Source organism: Emydura macquarii, unplaced genomic scaffold (assembly GCF_026122565.2).
Source record: "Emydura macquarii macquarii isolate MOO-44397 ecotype Brisbane River unplaced genomic scaffold, CSIRO-AGI_Emac_v2 contig_3372, whole genome shotgun sequence".
Lineage (NCBI taxonomy): Eukaryota > Metazoa > Chordata > Testudines > Chelidae > Emydura > Emydura macquarii.
Genome location: NW_027133509.1, coordinates 268,243 through 287,230, shown reverse-complemented (window position 1 = coordinate 287,230; position 18,988 = coordinate 268,243). Strand labels below are relative to the sequence as shown.

At 56.8% G+C, this 18,988-nt stretch overlaps 1 protein-coding gene across 1 annotated transcript in view; it reads left to right on the top strand.

Annotated features, from left to right (window-relative positions):
• The window catches only part of SCARA3 (scavenger receptor class A member 3), a 43,112-nt gene extending 37,193 nt beyond the window's left edge, over positions 1 to 5,919 (top strand). The window contains exon 7 of the mRNA XM_067534033.1: positions 2,593 to 5,919. Coding sequence (XP_067390134.1) covers positions 2,593 to 3,026 — 434 coding nt within the window. The 3' untranslated portion in view covers positions 3,027 to 5,919. The remainder of the gene's footprint in view (positions 1 to 2,592) is intronic.
• Positions 5,920 to 18,988: the final 13,069 nt, after the last annotated feature.

The following is an 18,988-nucleotide window of genomic DNA, read 5'->3' as shown; positions in this document are numbered from 1 at the left end:
GGGCCTTAAAAACCTCTAAGGATGGAGATTCCACCACCTCCCCAGGTAACCCATCCAGTGCTTCACCACCCTCCTTGGGAAAAAGCTTTTCCTAATATCCAACCTAGACCTCCCCCCCTGCAACTTGAGACCATTGCTCCTTGTTCTGTCATCTGCCACCACTGAGAACAGCCTAGCTCCATCCTCCCTGGAACCCCCTTTCAGGTAGTTGAAGGCTGCTATCAAATCCCCCCTCATTCTTCTCTTCTGCAGACTAAACAAGCCCAGTTCCCTCAGCCTCTCCTCATAAGTCCTGTGCTCCAGCCCCCTCATCATTTTTGTTGCCCTCCGCTGGACTCACTCCAACTTCTCCACATCCTTTTTGTAGTGGGGGGCCCAAAACTGGACACAATACTCCAGATGTGGCCTCCCCAGTGCCAAATAGAGGGGAATAATCACTTCCTGCAATCTGCTGGCAATGCTCCTACTAACGCAGCCCAATATGTTGATTCATATCCAGCTTCTTGTCCACTGTAGCCCCCAGGTCTTTTCTGGGGCCTCCATCTGCCCCAGTTTCCTGTCTCTGACCGCTGCCAAAGTCGGATGCTGCAGAGGGAAGTTTTAAAAAATCCCCATGATTGCACAGAATTGCTCGGTCCTGTTTTATCAGGAGCGGTCGATTTCACCCAGTTCCTCTCTGCTGCTCAGCCCTGAAGCACAAGGATTGAGATTTCTTGTCATGTTCATCCTTGCAAGGGCACGTGTCAGATGCTAAACATTCTTCCTTTTCAGAACTACCCTGTTTGCCTCAGTAATATCCGGAGTAATATCCACAGGTCGGTTCACTAAAGAAAAACAGAGAGCGCCGGGTTCAAATGCTGCTTGGTGGAAATTATTTGGCTGGGCTAATCCGACACCACATTTTCTCACCTCCCAGAACCACAGTGCAGCTTGATATTAATATTTATTATTGGTGCTAATGCAGCACCTACTGGAGCCAGGCCCCATTGTGCTGGGGGCTGTACAAATAGGGTGACCAAATGTTATCGGGACGGTCCGAATATTCGGGGCTGTGTTGTTTATGATAGATGCCTGTTACCACCCTCCCCCCCGCCCGTCCCAATTTTTCACACTTGCTGTCTGCTCACCCCCTATACAAACATAAAACTAAAAGACCCAGAGAACTCAGCATCTAAGACAAGCGATAACGAGAGGCTACACCAGACAGAGGGGGGAGCGCAAGATACCAGTCAGGTCATTATGAACGGTGGGAGAAGCAGTGGTCTTGGCCGCCCTGCTGCTTAGCCATTGGCGAGTGTTTTGCAAGCGTCAGGTGGCTTTTACAGTGTGGTTTGAAGGAGGACTGTGCAGTGGCCTTGTGTGTCATGACTGGTGAAGTGGCCCAGGACTGTGATAGCGGGGGGGGGGGGGGGGAGGGTGCTGAGGGTTGAGATGCGGGAGCATGGGCGGAGCTGGGCAGCTCCAGCGCTAGATGAGCAGTGACCGTGGTCCCCGAGGCATGCCGACCCGTTCCACCACAGCTGGGAAAACCAGTGATGGGAGAATTGCTCAGACACCAGCCCTTTCCTGGGAGCTGGTACGATGAAACCCGGCGATTCTGGCAGAGGGTCAAGCTGCTCTCCAAACCCTGGGGCAGGGGCAGGAAAGGCTCTTCCCTCCCTGGGCCCGTTGGCTGGGCGTCCCCCTCCTCTGTGGCCTCAAGCAGGGCTAGGGCTGGGAGGGCGTCTCCCACGTGATTGATGCCCCAGGACTGTGCGGGCAGGTGTCAGGGGCCTTTGGGCCTTCGTTGCCTTATTGCTCGACTGGCCTGGAGTGTCGGGGGGTCTCCATCTGCAGAGCGCAGTGCTATCCAGTGGCATGCCTCTGCAGGGCAGGAGGACCATTCAGGCTCCCATTGCCAGGACACCGTAACCAAGGCAGCACTGCTTAATGATGCTCTGCGCTTCCCACCTGTTCCTTTCCTGTTACCTGGATACTGTAACCAAGGTAACACTGGTTAAGGATGCTCTGCGCTCCCACCCGTTTCTTTCCTGTTACCTGGATACTGTAACCAAGGTAACACTGGTTAACGATGCTCTGCACTCCCTACCTGTTTTTTTCCTGTTACCTGGATACTGTAACCAAGGTAACACTGGTTAAGGATGCTCTGCACTCCCACCTGTTTCTTTCCTGTTACCTGGATACTGTAACCAAGGTAACACTGGTTAACGATGCTCTGCACTCCCCACCATTCCTTTCTTGTTACCTGGATACTGTAACCAAGGTAACACTAGTTAAGGATGCTCTGCACTCCCCACCGTTCCTTTCCTGTTACCTGGATACTGTAACCAAGGTAACACTAGTTAACGATGCTCTGCACTCCCCACCGTTCCTTTCCTGTTACCTGGATACTGTAACCAAGGTAACACTAGTTAAGGATGCTCTGCGCTCCCACCCGTTTCTTTCCTGTTACCTGGATACTGTAACCAAGGTAACATTGGTTAACGATGCTCTGCACTCCCTACCTGTTTTTTTCCTGTTACCTGGATCCTGTAACCAAGGTAATATAGGTTAATGATGCTCTGCACTCACCACCTGTTCCTTTCCCCCCAGGTGTGCCTGGCCTCCCTGGACCCAGAGGACTCAAAGGCGATGTGGGAGTGAAGGGGCCTGCAGGAAGCAAGGGGGAGAAGGGTGATACTGGGGGTCTGGGCTCTCCCGGCCCACAGGGATCCAGAGGACCTCCAGGCGTCCCAGGCCCTCAGGGCGAGAGGGGACCTATTGGCTTGAAAGGCTTGCCAGGATTTAAAGGCACAAAGGGCAGCTTTGGGCAAGCTGGCCTCAAAGGACAGACAGGCCTGAAAGGAGACGTGGGCCCTCAGGGGCCGGAGGGCGCTCCAGGACCAGTGGGGCCAGCGGGGCCACAAGGGAAGCCAGGGATCCCAGGGAAGCCAGGGTCGCCGGGCCAGATTGGGCCACCGGGTCTGAAGGGTGATCCCGGCGTGCAGGGGCCCCCAGGCTTACCGGGGCCTCCGCTGGGAGTCTAAGCCAGCCCGGCCTGCAGCCCTGCCCTATGGGATGATGGGACAGGGAGGGGGGGTCTCCACAGTGCAGCGCTGACCGAATGCACCAGCCCGCCGGAGGGGCAACCCAAGGACTGTCACCGGCATCCCCCTCACCCTGCGGGAGATGCAGCCGGCGAGCCCAGCAGGGAGCCCTCCCGGGACGTCCTGCCTGAGCAGAGCAGCTGGGATTCCCCGCCCGCTGGTAGGACATGGATCCAAGCTGTGCCCCCAGAGACAGCCGAGGGCAGCGCTGGCCTCCTGGAAAGGCCTGGACGGGAAAGCAGCGCTACCCACGTCCCGGCCTTCCCTTTCCAAGATCCTGTTTGCTGGTCGCTGTTTGACAGAGACACGCGGGTGTGTTTGAAAGGCGGAGAGCTAAACTGCAGCCGTTCACTCTGAGTGGGCAGGGGCCCGCGGCACAATCGCCTGCCATCTAGCTGTCCCCTCGCTGGCCGCTCGCAGTAGAGGGGTAAGGATTAAACAGGCCCTGAAATCCCTGCTCCCCCTGGAGTCAGCATGGAGGGATTTGAAGAGTGTTCTGGGGACAGGCGGTCAAGCCCACAGGCTCTGAAATCACAATGAAAACATCCAGCCCCTTCGCATCTCGAGACCCTCAGAAGGATGCTGACAAATGGCCGAGGGTTCAGAGAAGAGCCGTGCAAATGATTCAACAATTAGAGAACCGGCCCCCTATGGCTAGACACAGAGCTCAGTCTGCTTAGCGTAACACGGAGAAGGGGAAGGGGTGACGTGGTCAGTGTTTAACAACGGGCTCTTCAGTCTAGCAGAGAGAGGTCTAACGTGATCCCACGGTTGGGAGTTGAAACTCAGCCTGGAAATAGGGTGTCCATTGTTAAGGGTGACGGTAATTCACCATGGAGCTCTTTCCCACGGGCCGGGGGTGGCTTCTCCATCACTGACAAGTTTTAAGCCAAGAGGGGCTGTTTTTCTAAAAGATCTGCTGGGGATTGTTGCGGGGCAGGTCCCTGGGCAGGGTTATAGACAGGCCAGAGCAGACGGTCGCCGTGGTCGCTTCTGGCCTTGGTATCCAGGACAAGCGCCTTTGAGAGCGCCAGGGGCCCTGGGTGACCTGCCAAAAGCCACAGGCAGATCCAGTGGTCGGGGTGGAGTTCGAACCCTAGCCCCTGACTCCCAGGTCAGTGGCTGACCAACAGGAACACAGCCAACTCCGTGGCTTGTCTGAACCACCCAGCTCACGGCCCTGCCCCCCAGTCCAGGAGGAATCAGACTTAGATCGCACACGGTCAGGCAGAAACTGGATGGGAGGCAGTGAGGGGCTAGGAAAGGGTCTCACAATAGATCCGCAGCATAGCTGGGACCTGAATCCTGGTCTTCTGATTCCTGGGAGCGGGAGTCCCTGGCAGAGCGCTGCAGTACCGTGTACCCTGCGGTGGGAGCCGGAAAACCAGGGTTTCGCATGTATTGCCAGCCTGACTCAGCCCTGCCGTGGGTCCATCTAGCCCAGCGTCCTGTCTCAGACAGCCGCAGCAGCAGATTTTTCAGAGGAAGATCTCAGAACCCCGCCCCCACCAGTAGCTGATGAGGGAGACTCTGCCCCTCACATTGGGCTCATCCGGATCTCTAACAGTTAATTATAAGTCTGGATATTTTTGTTATCCATAGACAAACTCCCCACCCCCGTTGAATCGTGCTAAGCATCTGGCCTCGACACCCTGCTGTGGCAGTGAGTTCCACAGGCTAATTGTGCCTTGTGTGGAAAAATATTTCCTTTTATCAGCATTTGAAGTTGCCCTCTTCTCATTTTCTTTGCCCGTCCCCTTGTTTATATCTCATCGGCCAGATGCTCCCGACTGCCCTCCTCCAGATGAGTCATTATTGTACAGGCTTCAATCCGGTCTCTGGCAATGCCTCACTAAGGCATCATTTGAAGTGTCATGGAGTGGCGGGGTGAGCGTGGCCAAGTCCCTTCCACTGCTCCATGCCTCAGTTTCCCCCTGCTGCAAAATGGGAACAACGAAGATCCCCCCCAGCTTTGATCCGTGTGGCTGAAGAGTGCTGAGTGCTGCGGCTGTCCAGGCATGTTCGCAGGCGAGGTTTAGACAGAGCTGTGGAGGGAGACCTGCCGCTGGCCCAGCTCAGTCCCCGGCCGTTCCCAGTCAGGTGCTGCGGCAATCCAAGAGCCAAAAGGAAGAGGAAGCGTTTGGGGGAGACTGAGCTGGGGCTGTTTGAGGCAGGCTGGGAAGGGAAGGGTGCCAGGGGAGGTCTCGGGGCTGTCTAGGGAGCTGCGGGGGGAATTAGGGGAAAAAAGACTGGGGAGCGCTGCACCTCCTAGATCTGAGATCCTGACAGGCAAGCGGCCCCGGTGCTGCGCCAGGATGAAGGGCCCAGGGGCTGCCTCCGCTTGGACGCGGTGCCCACAGTTCAGGGCAGGCACAGAAACCACGCGCGCAAGGACTTCCCAGGCGCCGGTGGGAACCCAGCGCCCAGCCTCGCTGTCGGAGTGGGCCCTTTCCAGACCGGCTCCGGAGCAGCCACCGTGTTACGGCTCAGACCCTGCCTCTCCTGCGCCGAGCCCAGGCAGGCGCCGGCATCTACCTGCAAAGCCTTCCTCACTCCTCCAAACCCACCCAACAGAATGTCCTCCACCCGTCCCTTGAGAACAGGCCCAGAGCTTGGATCTGGAGACGGGGGAGCACGTACCGCCCCCAGATGGTGCCTCCCGCTGTGTTTTGGGGGACGTGTGGGGGCGGGTGTGACCTGGCGTGGGCCAGGTCCGTGCTACGTGGTGCTGCTGGTTTGCGTCCTCTTTCTCCTGCCCTTCTGACCCTGGTATCTACCTATGATATAATGGCACATGTATTCCTGGCTCAATAAAGGTCCGCCTGTACGGGGAGAGCCGGCGCCCTTGCTTTGTGCGCGGCATCGGGGCTGCGGCGGCACGGGCAGGCCGCCCGCCGTCCCTGCGTTTCCCGGCCCTGTGAGTTGTAGGTGAAGACACGAGTGGCCCAGGCGTGGCTGGAGCCCAGAGACACCCCACTCCTGGCGGGGAGATTTCGGCACCAGCCGGGCCGGCTGGCCGAAGAATGGGGCTGACCCACGGTGTAGGGAGCAGCTGGAGCAGAAGGGTGGCCCCCTCCCCCCCCCCATGAGGTCTCGGAGTGGGGGAGGGGAGAGCAAGGGAGCAAAAATAGGGGCTCAAGAGGAAATACCTCCTGCTGCCCCTAAATGAAGCCAGGGCCTATGGGTCGTGACCCAGAACTGGATTGCCAGGATGTGTCAAAGGGTCACGGGGAGGCCCAGAGGGGTGTGGGTGGGGGTCAGATCCTGCCCCTGGGGGGGCGGGCAGGAGACCTGGGTGGGTCGGGTCCTGCCCCGCAGCAGCTCCTGCGGCTCTGGCTGGCTGACACTGCCCCTCCTCCCCCGCGCACCAGGACATGATGCCGCTCACACACATTTGACCCAGCCCCCGATGTGGGTCCTTGCATGCAAACCCGGGCTGCAGAGGTCACAACACCCACGCCCAGCCAGCCCCGGGGGGCAGGATCCACAGGGGCTGTCGCTGTGGGATGCAGGGTGCATTGATTTAGTGCTTACCACGGTCCCGCCTCGCTCACCTATCGTGGCCATGACATGTCCGGTGCGCTGGATGCTTTTCGCACTCGCGCTCTTCCCGGGGGCGCCCCAGGCTGCGGAGGTTTACGCTGGGCTATCCTGCTGTGCCCGGGCGCGATCGTGGCCTTGAACTCCGTGGCAAGACGTGCAGCGCCCCAATGCAAGAGACCTGCTGCCTGCCGGACCAGGGGCCTGCACCCAGCGCCCAGCTCCCGCCAGGAGGGAGGCTTCACCCGCGCCGGGTCGCAGGGATCAGCTGCAGGGGCGGGAACGTCTCCAGGCGTTACAGGACTTTGCCCCCTGCGAGGGGAATCGCCCTTCAGAAACCTCTGTCCGACCCCCCTTCCCCCCGGCCGAGCGCTGGCCAGATCCGTTCCCTGGGAATGGCAGGCTCCAGCCGTGCCCGGGGGTATCAAGTGGAGATGGAGGGTACCTGGCCTGCCAGATGGGGACGAGGGTGGCGGGTGTGATGCTTCCAAGGGGGGTACCCGGCCCTGCCTCCTGCCCTGAGCATGAGGGAGCCGGTTTTGGGTCTGCTGGGGGCCAGCTTCCCGTCTCCACTGTATCCTGGCAACTCAGGCTCCCCCCCCCCCCCCAATCTACACAGGCATCCCACCTCCCCTCGTCTACGCACACCCCAACGCCTGAGCCCTCCGGGTGCGGCCCCCCCCCCCCCCCCCGGACGACTAGACACGGAATTCACGGCGCCGCCTGTCACGCTGTCTGGAGGGGCTGACGACTGGGCATGCCAACCTCCTGACGAGGACAAGGCAGCCTCCCCCAGACTGGGGGGACGGTCTAGCATTCGATTTCACCAGCCCAGGAACAAATGGGAGCTCCTGGAGCACTGTACCGGTCTGACCGTAGAGTCACAGACCGTCCCCTCGGGCTCTCTGGGCTAACTTGCCACCAGCCAAGCTGGGCTTAGTGATACTGACACGTGCTCACTTACACCCGAAACCACAAAGCTGTCAGGTTCTTCCAGTCCCAAGAGACCAGATGCAACCAGGTGACACCCTCCTCAGAGCCACACAGGTAGTGCATATAGTGTGGGGATGCGGCCCACACAACACAGAGACAGCTGCATACGCGGCCCACATGGTAAATAGGTTCAGAACCCTGCCCCGGATGAAATGGTACCTGAGATCTTCCACCAAAGACAGTGCCTGCAGCCAATCCTGTACTAAACTCACCCTTCATTAACTAGGGAAAGAAATGGGGTTAAAGCCAGCAAACAGATACACACCAATGAGTTACCGTCTGTGGTTGCTAAAGGTGACTGAGATGTTCTAATCTGTCTGGGCAAAACAGCTTTCAGGGTGGACCCAGGTTGCTATTGGGGATCTCTGCTTTAGTTCAGCGTCTCCGGCCCCTTGAGCGTTCATACAAAGAGATGATCGGTTTTCCTTTTGATATCGTCTTCCCTCAGAAATCATAGAATCATAAAATCATAGAGTTGGAAGGGAGCTCAGGAGGTATCTAGTCCAACCCCCTGCTCAGAGCAGGACTAACCTCAGCTATATCATCCCAGCCAGGGCTTTGTCAAGACGCAGCTTAAAAATCTCTAAGGATGGAGATTCCACCACCTCCCCAGGTAACCCATTCCAGTGCTTCACCACCCTCCTAGGGAAAAACTTTTTCCTAATGTCCAACCTAGACCTTCCCCCCCCCTGCAACTTGAGACCGTTGCTCCTTGTTCTGTCATCTGCCACCACCGAGAACAGCCTAGCCCCATCCTCCCTGGAACCCCCTTTCAGGTAGTTAAAGGCTGCTATCAAATCCCCCCTCACTCTTCTCTTTTGCAGACTAAACAAGCCCAGTTCCCTCAGCCTCTCCTCATAAGTCCTGTGCTCCAGCCCCCTCATCATTTTTGTTGCCCTCCGCTGGACTCTCTCCAACTTCTCCACATCCTTTTTGTAGTGGGGGGCCCAAAACTGGACACAATACTCCAAATGTGACTTCATCAGTGCCGAATAGAGGGGAATAATCACTTCCCGTGACCTGCTGGCGATGCCCCTCCTAATGCAGCCCAATATGCCATTAGCCTTCTTGGCAACCAGGGCACACTGCTGACTCATATCCAGCTTTTTATCCACTGTAACCCCCAGGTCCTTTTCTGCAGAACTGCTGCCTAGCCCGTCGGTCCCCAGTCTATAGCTGTGCATGGGATTCTTCCATCCTAAGTGCAGGACTCTACACTTTTCTTTGTTGAACCTCATCAGATTTATTTTGGCCCAATCCTCCAGTTTGTTTAGGTCCTTCTGTATCCTATCCCTACCTTCCAGGGTATCTACCACTCCCCCTAGCTTAGTGTCGTCCGCAAACTTGCTGAGGGTGCAATCTACCCCATCCTCCAGATCATTAATGAAGATGTTGAACAAAACTGGCCCCAGGACTGACCCCTGGGGAACTCTGCTTGTGACCGGCTGCCAGCTAGACATGGAGCCATTGATCACTACTCGTTGAGCCCTATGCTCTAGCCAGTTCTCTATCCATTTTATAGTCCATTCATCCAACCCATACTTCTTTAACTTGCTGATAAGAATATTGTGAGAGACAGTATCAAAAGCTTTGCTAAAGTCAAGGTATATCACATCCACCGCTTTCCCTACATCCACAGAGCCAGTCACCTCTTCATAGAAGCAATCAGGTTGGTCAGGCATGACTTGCCCTTGGTGAATCCGTGTTGAAATCACTCGGATAGCAACAGCTCCCCCACAGGTCCCGACTTCAAGGGCAGGCGGGGCGGGGGGGGGAAGGCGGGGGTGCACTTAACAAAGTCTTTGATCCTTGACCGTGCCCAATGGCTCCTCTGTGTTTAATGAGCAGGATTTAGCACCATCTGGTTAGAGACCCTCCTTTGCATTGCTCAGGGCGTTCCCCCAGTTTGACGAGTTGCATGCTCACTGACAATGCAGATCCTGCTGTCACTTCACACCTTACAAAGCACTGAACACCCTCTTCGCACCAGACCATCTAATCTCTCCTGTGGGGATGCTAACACACAGGTCAGCAGGACTGCTCTCCAGCCGTGCATCTGTAAGTGTTCAGAGAGACCTGGCCTGGCCACCTGGTCTGCCAGTGTCACACCGCTATCTCCAAAGGAACTGCATCCCCCCATCACACCCCAGGATCACTGCTCCGCTTAACTGACAGCTCTTAGCTCCGGCTGCACCCTTCACAGGGAACGCCCTGTGCAGTTATTGAAACCAGCCCTCGCCCCATGTGAACGGACGCCCCGGATTTACATAGTGACATTATACTACTGAATAATAACAAGGTAGCAGGGGGCCAGGGAGAGTCTCCCGTCAGAGAGCCTGAAATAGCATGCTTGTTTCAAGAGAAGCCAGGTAGGAGAGGGGCTGATAGAAGGCTATGGACTAATGGGTGCTAATAAAGAAGGTAAATTGGGAGCTCCTTGTATCGTGCGCAGTGTTAAATAGAAGAAGGGGACATCTGCCTGAAAGAAACTTGTTTATCATCTTCTGGTGACTAGCCCCAACTCACAGACCTTTTCAGCTCGGAAAAGAGACAGCTAAGGCGGGGGACATGACAGAGGTCTGTAAAACCATGACTGGTGTGGAGAAAGTAAATAAGGAAGTGTTATTGACTCCTTCTTATCACGCAAAAACTAGAAGTCCCTCAAATGAAATGAATAGGCAGCAGGGTTTAAAACAGACAAAAGGAAGTATTTCTTCACACAACGCACAGTCAACCTGTGGAACTCCTTGCCAGAGGATGTTGTGAAGGCCAAGACTATAACAGGGTTCAAAAAAGAGCTAGATCAGTTCATGGAGGACAGGTCCATCAATAGCTATTAGCCAGGATAGGCAGGGATTGCCGTTTGCCAGAGGCTGGGAATGGCCGATGGGATGATGATCTGTTCTGTTCATTCCCTCTGAAGCACCTAGCATTGGACGTTGTCGGAAGACAGGAGACTGGGCTAGACGGACCATTGGTCTGCCCCAGTCTGGCCATTCTTATGTCCTAAAGACCACAGTTTAATATGGATACATAACTCCTTACATGTTATCCATACCGACAATTCGCAGGGAGTATGATGATCACTGTGATGCAGGCTTTCTGTAGAGACCTGACTTGACACCCAGGGGATCACTGTAAACCCCTGTCCCGCCCCATGCCCTATTACTGGTGGGCATCAAGGGGTCCCAGTGGGGCCTCAGGGCATTGGGGATCTTGCCTTCCCCATAGCAGCACCAAGTGGGGGTCTCTAGGGGAATGCCCCTGTTAGTCTAACACCAGGTGGGGGGCTGACACGCAGATTGGGGGAGCGTCTCCCACATCATCAGATCTCCCAGGGGGCAGCTGTTCTCCGTTCCGTTGTCTTCTCTGCCGAGCCTAGTGGCCTCCGCATAGGCCTGAGTGCCAGGAGCGCCTCGGTTCCACCCCTGAGTTTCAGGGCGGCCTCGGCAAGTGATTCCACCCCCCTGTGCCTGGCCAGGCCGGGAGAGCAAACCGCAGCCTGTGGGTGCCCTGAGGTGCAGGAGGGTTGTTGGAGCAGCCGCGGAGCTCCAGGGATGGAGCAGAACGGGTGTAAGGACCGAGGAGCTGGGGGGGGGAGGCGGTGGGCTCAGCCGTGGGGTAGTGGGGGGCTGTGGGTCAGGACCAAAGCGGTGGGGGGAGGGGAGGGCTCAGTGGTGGGGTAGGGTGGGGGAATTGTGGGTCAGGACTGAGGAGGTCGGGGGGGGGGGGAGGCTCAGCCGTGGGGTAGCACGCGGGGCGGTGGGTCAGGCGCGAGGAGCATGGACAGACCTTTCAGGCTGACAGATGCCACCGCGGGGCTGAGGCAAAGCGCAATTCTTCTGGCACGTCTGAGCAAAAGCCAGGCAGCTGCCGTCACACACAGGGCCGAGGACGTGAGCCCTTCCCCCTCCAGAAAAAACTGGCCTCAGCTCCATTTCTGCATGGCCTGGCAGCGCCAGCGTTTGAGGTGGAAATCGAACATGGAGCCAGCTCCTCAACTGGACCCAGGGCCTCTGGGTGGCCCAGAGAAGATCTGCTTTGCTTTGGCTGAGTTGTGAGGGTTTAAAACACCGATTTCTCAGCACAGCACAGCTTTCTTACCCTTCCTAGGGTTTGCGTTATCACAGCACCTGCCGCCCCAGTCGTGCCCTGGGACCCACTGCGCCAAACACGGACCAAAGGGATGGTCTCTGCCGCAAAGACTGACAAGGTAAATTTCCCCCACAGCCAATTCGCACAGCACACGCAGGTGCCCTGTGTGTCCTTATCTGCACCTGCAGGGACCCAGCGCTCTTGCCGTGCAGCGTTTGAACGTGTCTGATCTACGGCACAGCGCTGCAATGCCCCTGATTCGTCCCCAGTATGTCCCTGCCTCATCCGCTGGGCACCGCTCACCCGCTGCACTGACCAAGGCAGGCGCCTGGAGACAAAATAGAATCAATCAGCGAATCCTAGAAGATGAGGGTTGGCAGGGACCTCAGGAGGTATCTCGTCCCACCCCTGCTCACAGCAGGACCAACCCCAACTAAACCATCCCAGCCAGGGCTGTGTCACACCGGGCCTTAAAAACCTCTAAGGATGGAGATTCCACCACCTCCCTAGGTAACCCATTGCAGTGCTTCACCACCTGCCTAGGGGAAAAGTTTTTCCTAATATCCAACCTAGACCTCCCCCACTGCAACGTGAGACAGTTGCTCCTTCGCACGGCCCTCCCCATGGTCTGCATTTTAGTCACGGTCAACCAGCCAGAGCAGCAGCAGCCATGTCGCCAGGCCTTGCATCTCTGTGGGTATTCAACAAACACAGTGATCTGGACCCAGCTGTGCCCCTGACATTTCTTCAGCCAGTTTAGGTGCACCCTCTGCCCAGCAGCAGAGCAGCACCTCCCACTCTGTGCTGTATTTGCCTTCACAACACCGCTGGGAGGCAGGGCAGGGCTGTTATCCCCATCCTCCCTGGAACCCCCTTCTGGTAGTTAAAGGCTGCTATCAAATCCCCCCTCATTCTTCTCTGCTGCAGACTAAACACACCCAGTTCCCTCAGCCTCTCCTCATAAGTCTTGTGCTCCAGCCCCCTAATTTTCGCTGGACTCTCTCCAACTTCTCCACATCCTTTTTGTAGTCGGGGGCCCAAAACTGGACACAATACTCCAGATGTGGCCTCACCAGTGCCAAATAGAGGGGAATAATCACTTCCCGCGATCTGCTGGCAATGCTCCTACTAACGCAGCCCAATATGCTATTAGCCTTCTTGGCAACCAGGGCACACTGCTGACTCCTGTCCAGCTTCTTGTCCACTGTAACCCCCAGCTCCTATAGCACGTGACTATGAAATTAAAGCTTGTCTCATAAGACACACACGAGGGGCAGAGTTAAGGGCATGTGGGCAGTCTGGACTTTGGCACTGGTGGGCTTCTGGGTGCTCGACTGTGCGACCTTTGTGTTCTTTTACCGTGTTCTTTTTCCGATGGAAACACTTACCCCGAGCCTGAGTCCTCATCCCCCTTCTGCATACAGCGTGCACGAGTGCAACTGCACCAATTTCACTGGTGTCACTCTTGATTACGTGTGTGTGTGTATGTGTGCACGCACGCCCTGCACGGGGAGAAAGAAAGCCATTAACTGACCGTTCTGATTGCTCGTTTGCTATCAACACAATCAGTGAACACCACGGAAATTACCCGTTCAGGCAACGTTACACTCCACACTGGCCCGCGCCCGCCCAGCTACTCAGCAGCACACATCACAGTACTTTCGGCTCCACAGCAAATGCCTCCCATGATGCACACAGCCGTTCCCTCACACCTGCCCTCAAAGAGACCCGCTGGATTCAAGGCCCTGCCTCTGTTCTGAGCTGCTCCCTTCAGAGGACTCAGCACAAGCATGTTTGGTGGCTCGAGGCCAGTTCTGCACCTCGAAGGCTGCCAGGCCGGGTCCCCGGTGTACTTTAGAGCAGCCCCCAGGCTGCTGTAACGACTTTAGTGTCCTAGTGTTGATGGCCAGAAGGGCCCCCAGCTCATCTGCCTGACCTCCACCCACCCCACCCAGCCCCCACACACTGAACCCAGCTTCGAATGGCTGTCCGTGGGCCACTCCGCCAACCCTGATGGCTGGGGTGCTGAGTTCAGCCCTTTCCGTCTCCCAGCATGTCCCATACCAAGGGGCTGCAAGTTGTGGGGGAGAGGGCAGGTAGGGCCTGGAACCGGGGTCTTTGGGACTGATCCTGCTCTTGGGCTCACTCAGCGGCATCGTGCCCAGTTTGCACCGGCAGAGGTGAGAGAAGACCCAGGCCGGGTGTCGACACGTCTGCCTCTCCAGCTCGACGTGCTGCGTGCACCGCATTGCAGCGTGACTGGCTCGGCGCTCGCCTCAACGCGGCCAAAAAACCAGCCGGGGAACTCAGTCGAGCAAACAGAGCCCCCGGGGGCCTTTTTGCATTGTATCCCTCCGCCCCCACTCCCATGCCAGCTGTCCCGGCGCCAGCTGCTAAGTGAGAGACAGTCAGAGGTCGGGCGGAGTCAGTTTTCATTGCTGGAGCCACCAGTTTGATCGTCCTGTCCGATAACAGGCTGCGGGGTCTCTCCATGGCCTGGGAATCTCTGCCGTGGCGGCTTGGCACAGGAACGGAAGAGGGGCCGGAAGAGTCCCTCGGGGAACAGCCTTTGTAGCTTCTGCGACATTTGGTTCTGTTTACGCCAGGGCAGGCAGCTGACGTCGGTGGCTTTGCAGTGGATGAAAGGGAAAAGCGAGTGGCGTGACCACTAGCCGCATGGATTAGGGGGAGCCGGAGCCGGAGCCAGATGGGGAGAGTAAATGCCAGGACGGCCGCAGGGATACGATTACGGGGGGGCGCCCCTCTCCGGCTACAGGCACAAATCCCACAGCTGCTAGGGCCAGGAAGAAAAGTCCCTGCGGGCTGTGTAATCAGCCAGGGGAGTGGATCTCCAGTGCAGGCGGAACCCCGCTGTATGTGGGCCCTTGGCCTGGTCCCTGGTGCTTGGGGGTCCCTGTGTCCCTGCTTATTTCTAGTCGGAATAGAGACCTCCAGCTTTTCAGTTCTTGGTGGTTAGTTGTTCCGTGAAGCCCGTATAAAGGGCTCGGTGCCGCGCCAGTTGGACTGGGCCAGGGGCGGGAGGCGGATCTGGAGGGCCAGCGCAGAAACGTTTCCAGGAGTTACCTGGAGAAAAGAGAAGAGACTCCTTGAAAAGGGGCTTGTGTCTTATGCACATGGCATAGGAATGGTCAGCCTGGAGCAGACCATGGGGTTCAAATGGGTCCAGTGGAGCTGGCCCTGGGACAAGAAAGGGTCTTTTCTTTTCTTTTCTTTCATTTTCTTTTCTTTTGTTGTGGGGCCCCAGCGTTCTCCATTCAGGAGTCCGGGGCCCGTTGAATGCTTTGTCAATTTCCTTGACAGCCGCACCGAAACAGGGGAAAATGTTACGGGCCTTATTTCAGAGAAGCTGAACCCAGATGGTTTAGATATGGCTGATTGTGGGGCACAAACCTGCGACAATGGAGATAACGTGGCTGCAGCATACAAAGGTGTTCAGAATCAAATTCAGCCAGTAAATCAACACCCATGCTTCGTCCCAGGCTCCTGGAGAAACAACAATTGCAACAGCTTCTCCAGCAAGATTTCAACCCTGTCTTAGCCACAATATTAACACAATTGGACAACAGGATGCACAGGTACAATGGAGATGGAGAAAGTTTTGCTGTTTTGACCAGCAAGAAACTGAAAAATCTCAGCAACAAAACCCGAAAGAGACACACGGGAAACTTAGCAAGCAGTTGCCTGAGGATATAAACTCCGAGAGCTTTGAGAATGAGATTCAGCTGTTCACCAGTTTTTGCAAGTGAATCTTGGCTTTGGAAATGAAAGTGCCCATTGAGCTCATTAGCAACATTCACAAAAGGTCGTTAGCTGCGAGTTTCCCTGACGCAGAACCAGAACTGCATCGGTCTTTGCTGTGTCTTCCTGTAACCGTGGCTGCTTTTGTCAAGAAAAAATGAATCAAGACCCATCCGAGAGCATCGCCAGGCCAGGAAAGGTTAAGCAATCAGCCGGTTATTGCTACAGAAAACTCGCAAGCAAAGCAGACAGACTGGGACGAGCTAATTAATGAGATTGCTTCCGGCCCTGGCACTGCCAAGGGCTCATCGACGCAGTAGCCTGTCTCCAGGAGAGGCCGAAGCCAGCTGCTTCCGAGGAAGGTGCAAGAAACTCCAGTCTAGACACTTCTGAAATAACCCGCCCCGTGGCGGAGCTTCTCCCTAGCCCCTGGCACTTGGCTTATGAGCTGCCGTGTGCCCCCACTGCAGAGCGAAGACCTCCCTTGTGACCAGCCAGAACCGGCGCCAGCAGGCGCTGGGAGCTGAGTCCACTTCGGCCCAGCCAGCGCTGTAGATCCAGGCAGGCTAGGGGTGGACGAGACCCAGGCGATCACATCTGACTGCCGGGAGCTGAGGCGGGATTCTTCCCTGCTGGGCACACTGCGGGGGGGGCAGAGCAGAGCAGCCTGGCGAGGGTATGAACCACTACAGCGCCCAGCGGAAGGAGCCCAGCCTTATGTGCTGTATTTTAGAGAGCCTGGGTTCAATCCGTAGGGCTGATGAATTACTCCACCGAAGCAGGACTCAGGAAACCTTCTCTGCCTGAACCTCACTTCAGCAAGGCAGCTAAGCAGGCAGTGATCGCTTCTCCCCCCCCCCCCCCCCCCCCGTAGATTTGAACTGGGGAATGGCAGGGTGAAAGCACCCCCCCCCCCCCCCCGAGGTCACACAGCCCCTGGACAGCCGGTCCCTCCAGGAGAAGGGGTTTGCCTGGGAGTCAAGGCTCCGGTGTCTGCCATGTCCTGCCCGATTCCAGACCAGCCTACGGCGCCGTAGCTGGGTGGGCAGATTTTGCCCCCCTTGGACCGAGACGTCTTTAATAAAGTCCAGCCGGCAGAGCCCCCGCGTCCCGCAGCAGAAAGCCTGCTGGGGCGCCAGCGACCGCGACTTCCTGGCGTGAAGCTGCTGCTCGATGCCGGGAGAGCCAGAGGGAAGAGGCCGCTCCGGGCGGGGGAATGCCGCCCGTCCCAGCGGCCCCCTCTCCGGAGAGCTGCGCAGGGTGCACGACACCGTGCCCCCCATCCTCCCCCCCACTTCTTGTGTAGCTTTCCCTTCATTGCTCTGGCTGCTGGCAATGGGGGGGGGGTGCTGGTGTAGACGGGGCTCCGCCACCACCCTGTCACCTAAGAGGTGTGGCCTAGAGGATAGAGCCCCAGACATATGGGTTTCTAATCCTGGCTTGGTCATTGGCCTGCTCAGTGACCTCAGGCAAGTCACATCACTGCTCTCTGCCTCAGTTTCCCCATTTGTAAAGTGGGGATAATGAAACTGAACTTCAAGAGCTACCGAGCAGCCTCGAGCCCGGCTCCGCGCAGGGGTTAAAATCCCAGCTGGCCGTCTCAGGTCAGGCTCCGTCCTCGCACAGAAATACCAGGGCAGACAGGACTGCAGGTGGGCGGGGGTTGTTTTCCTCGCTCTGCAAGGGGAACAGATGGTGCCTGCTGGCAGCTCTCCCGCCCCGCTCTGCCTCCAAGCCGAGTCCACTCCCTGTACCAGCTTTCCCTGGCACGGGAACCGGGGCTACAGCCACCGCTGCCAAGAGACACACACACAGCTCCGGGGAAAAGCTGCAGCATGGCAGAGGAGCTGGCTTAGTCCAAGCGGCTGGCAGTGCCGCTCCCTGCGCCCGACCCACTTAGCAAAATGTATGGGCTTGTTTCACCAGCTTCCTGGAGGCTTTGGGGGCCTGGCGGCAGCCATTCATGCTCTGTTTTTTGAGAGGAAGAAGGAAGAGGAGCATAAGGAGCACAGGGCTGTCCAGCAACCAAAGCAGGGCAGTGGACGCCAGGACACCCAGGCTCCATTCCTAGCTCTGGGAGGGAGAGTTGTCTGGGGGGTCAAACCCCAGGCTGAGAGTCAGATCTCCGGGGTATCAAAGCAAGAGGCAGGACGCCCGGGTTCCATTCCTGGCTCTGCCACAGACTCCCTGCATAACCTTGACCAAGTCACTTCCCCTCTTTTTGCCTCAGTTTCCCCATCTGTAAAAAGGGGGGAAAACGATGCTCACCGCTGAGAGACATTGCGGGGCTTATGATTGCAAAGTGCTTAACAAAGCCGTGTAAGTGCAAAGCCTTGGTCTGATCCTGCATGACAGCTCTGCTCTGTGCAGGTATTATCACGCACGTTTGTCCATTTATGCTCATGTAGTTTTACACCTGTCTATCCTAGGCCAGGCTGGGAGCATTTCCCCATTATAAGACCCTGTTTTCGGATGCTTATAACTTGTTAGACTTGAACCATTTGGGCTGAAAGTTTCCGTGCTGGGGGTCTGCCTCGGGCTGAATTATTCTGCAAAATTTCAGAGATTTGGACACAATAATATGTGAGCGTGTAATTAAAGACTGGATCACACTATATACACACAAGGGGGCTGAATTAAGGCTACATGGGCATCCTTAATTCTGGCATGCCCTAACTTTAGAGTGCTTGGCTTTGCAACCTTAATAAATGTCCTTTGAACATAGTTTTATTGCATGTGCAAGAATACACAGAATGGGAACTCTGCTGCCGAGCTGAGGGTATTAGGCTGAGATCTGAATTCAATTCCCACCTCTCCCATAGACTTTGTGGGGGGCTTCCCATCTCTGTTCGGATTGTAAGCTCTCTGGGGCAGGGACTGTCTCTCACTCTGTGGCTGTGCAGTGCCTAGCACAAGGGGATCCTGATCTCATTTGGGGCCTGGAGTCATTTCTATGAACTTTGACTGATTTCCTCTGGTTTTGATGGGGCGGGTCACCCCACGCCCCCTTTGCGGGGGTTTCATCCCGGCTCTGAGCCCCGTTGCCGGATCATTGCAGCTGCTCACCTTGCGAAGGCCTCGCTAAGAGACGAACAAACAAGACGCAGAAACAGCGCCTGGTGCTGAGCTGTGAGATTCCAGGAGGCCTTGGAGAGAGACAGCAAAGGCCGCGCTCTGGCTGCACCTGTGAAAACAGGCGGGCAGGGACTCGCTCTGGGAAAAAGCAGCAGGGTGCATCGGAAAAGCGACAGAGCTCCTGGCTGACAGCGCCATCCTCTCGCTCCTGCCTGGTCTACGCAGGGCTCCCTGCTTTCTGGTGCCAGCGCTTTGGCGTGGCCAGGCCAGGCTGCCGTATTTGCAGAGCAGAGCCAGTTTGGAAAGGGCAAGCAGCGGCCGGACGGTCAGGGCAAACGCCGGAGGAGATCCCTCTGCGAAGCCACTTGCGGACGGGTCCCCAGTCTGATGGGCTGGGGTGGCCGGCTGCTTGTAACTCACGGTGAGGGGGTGGTACAGAA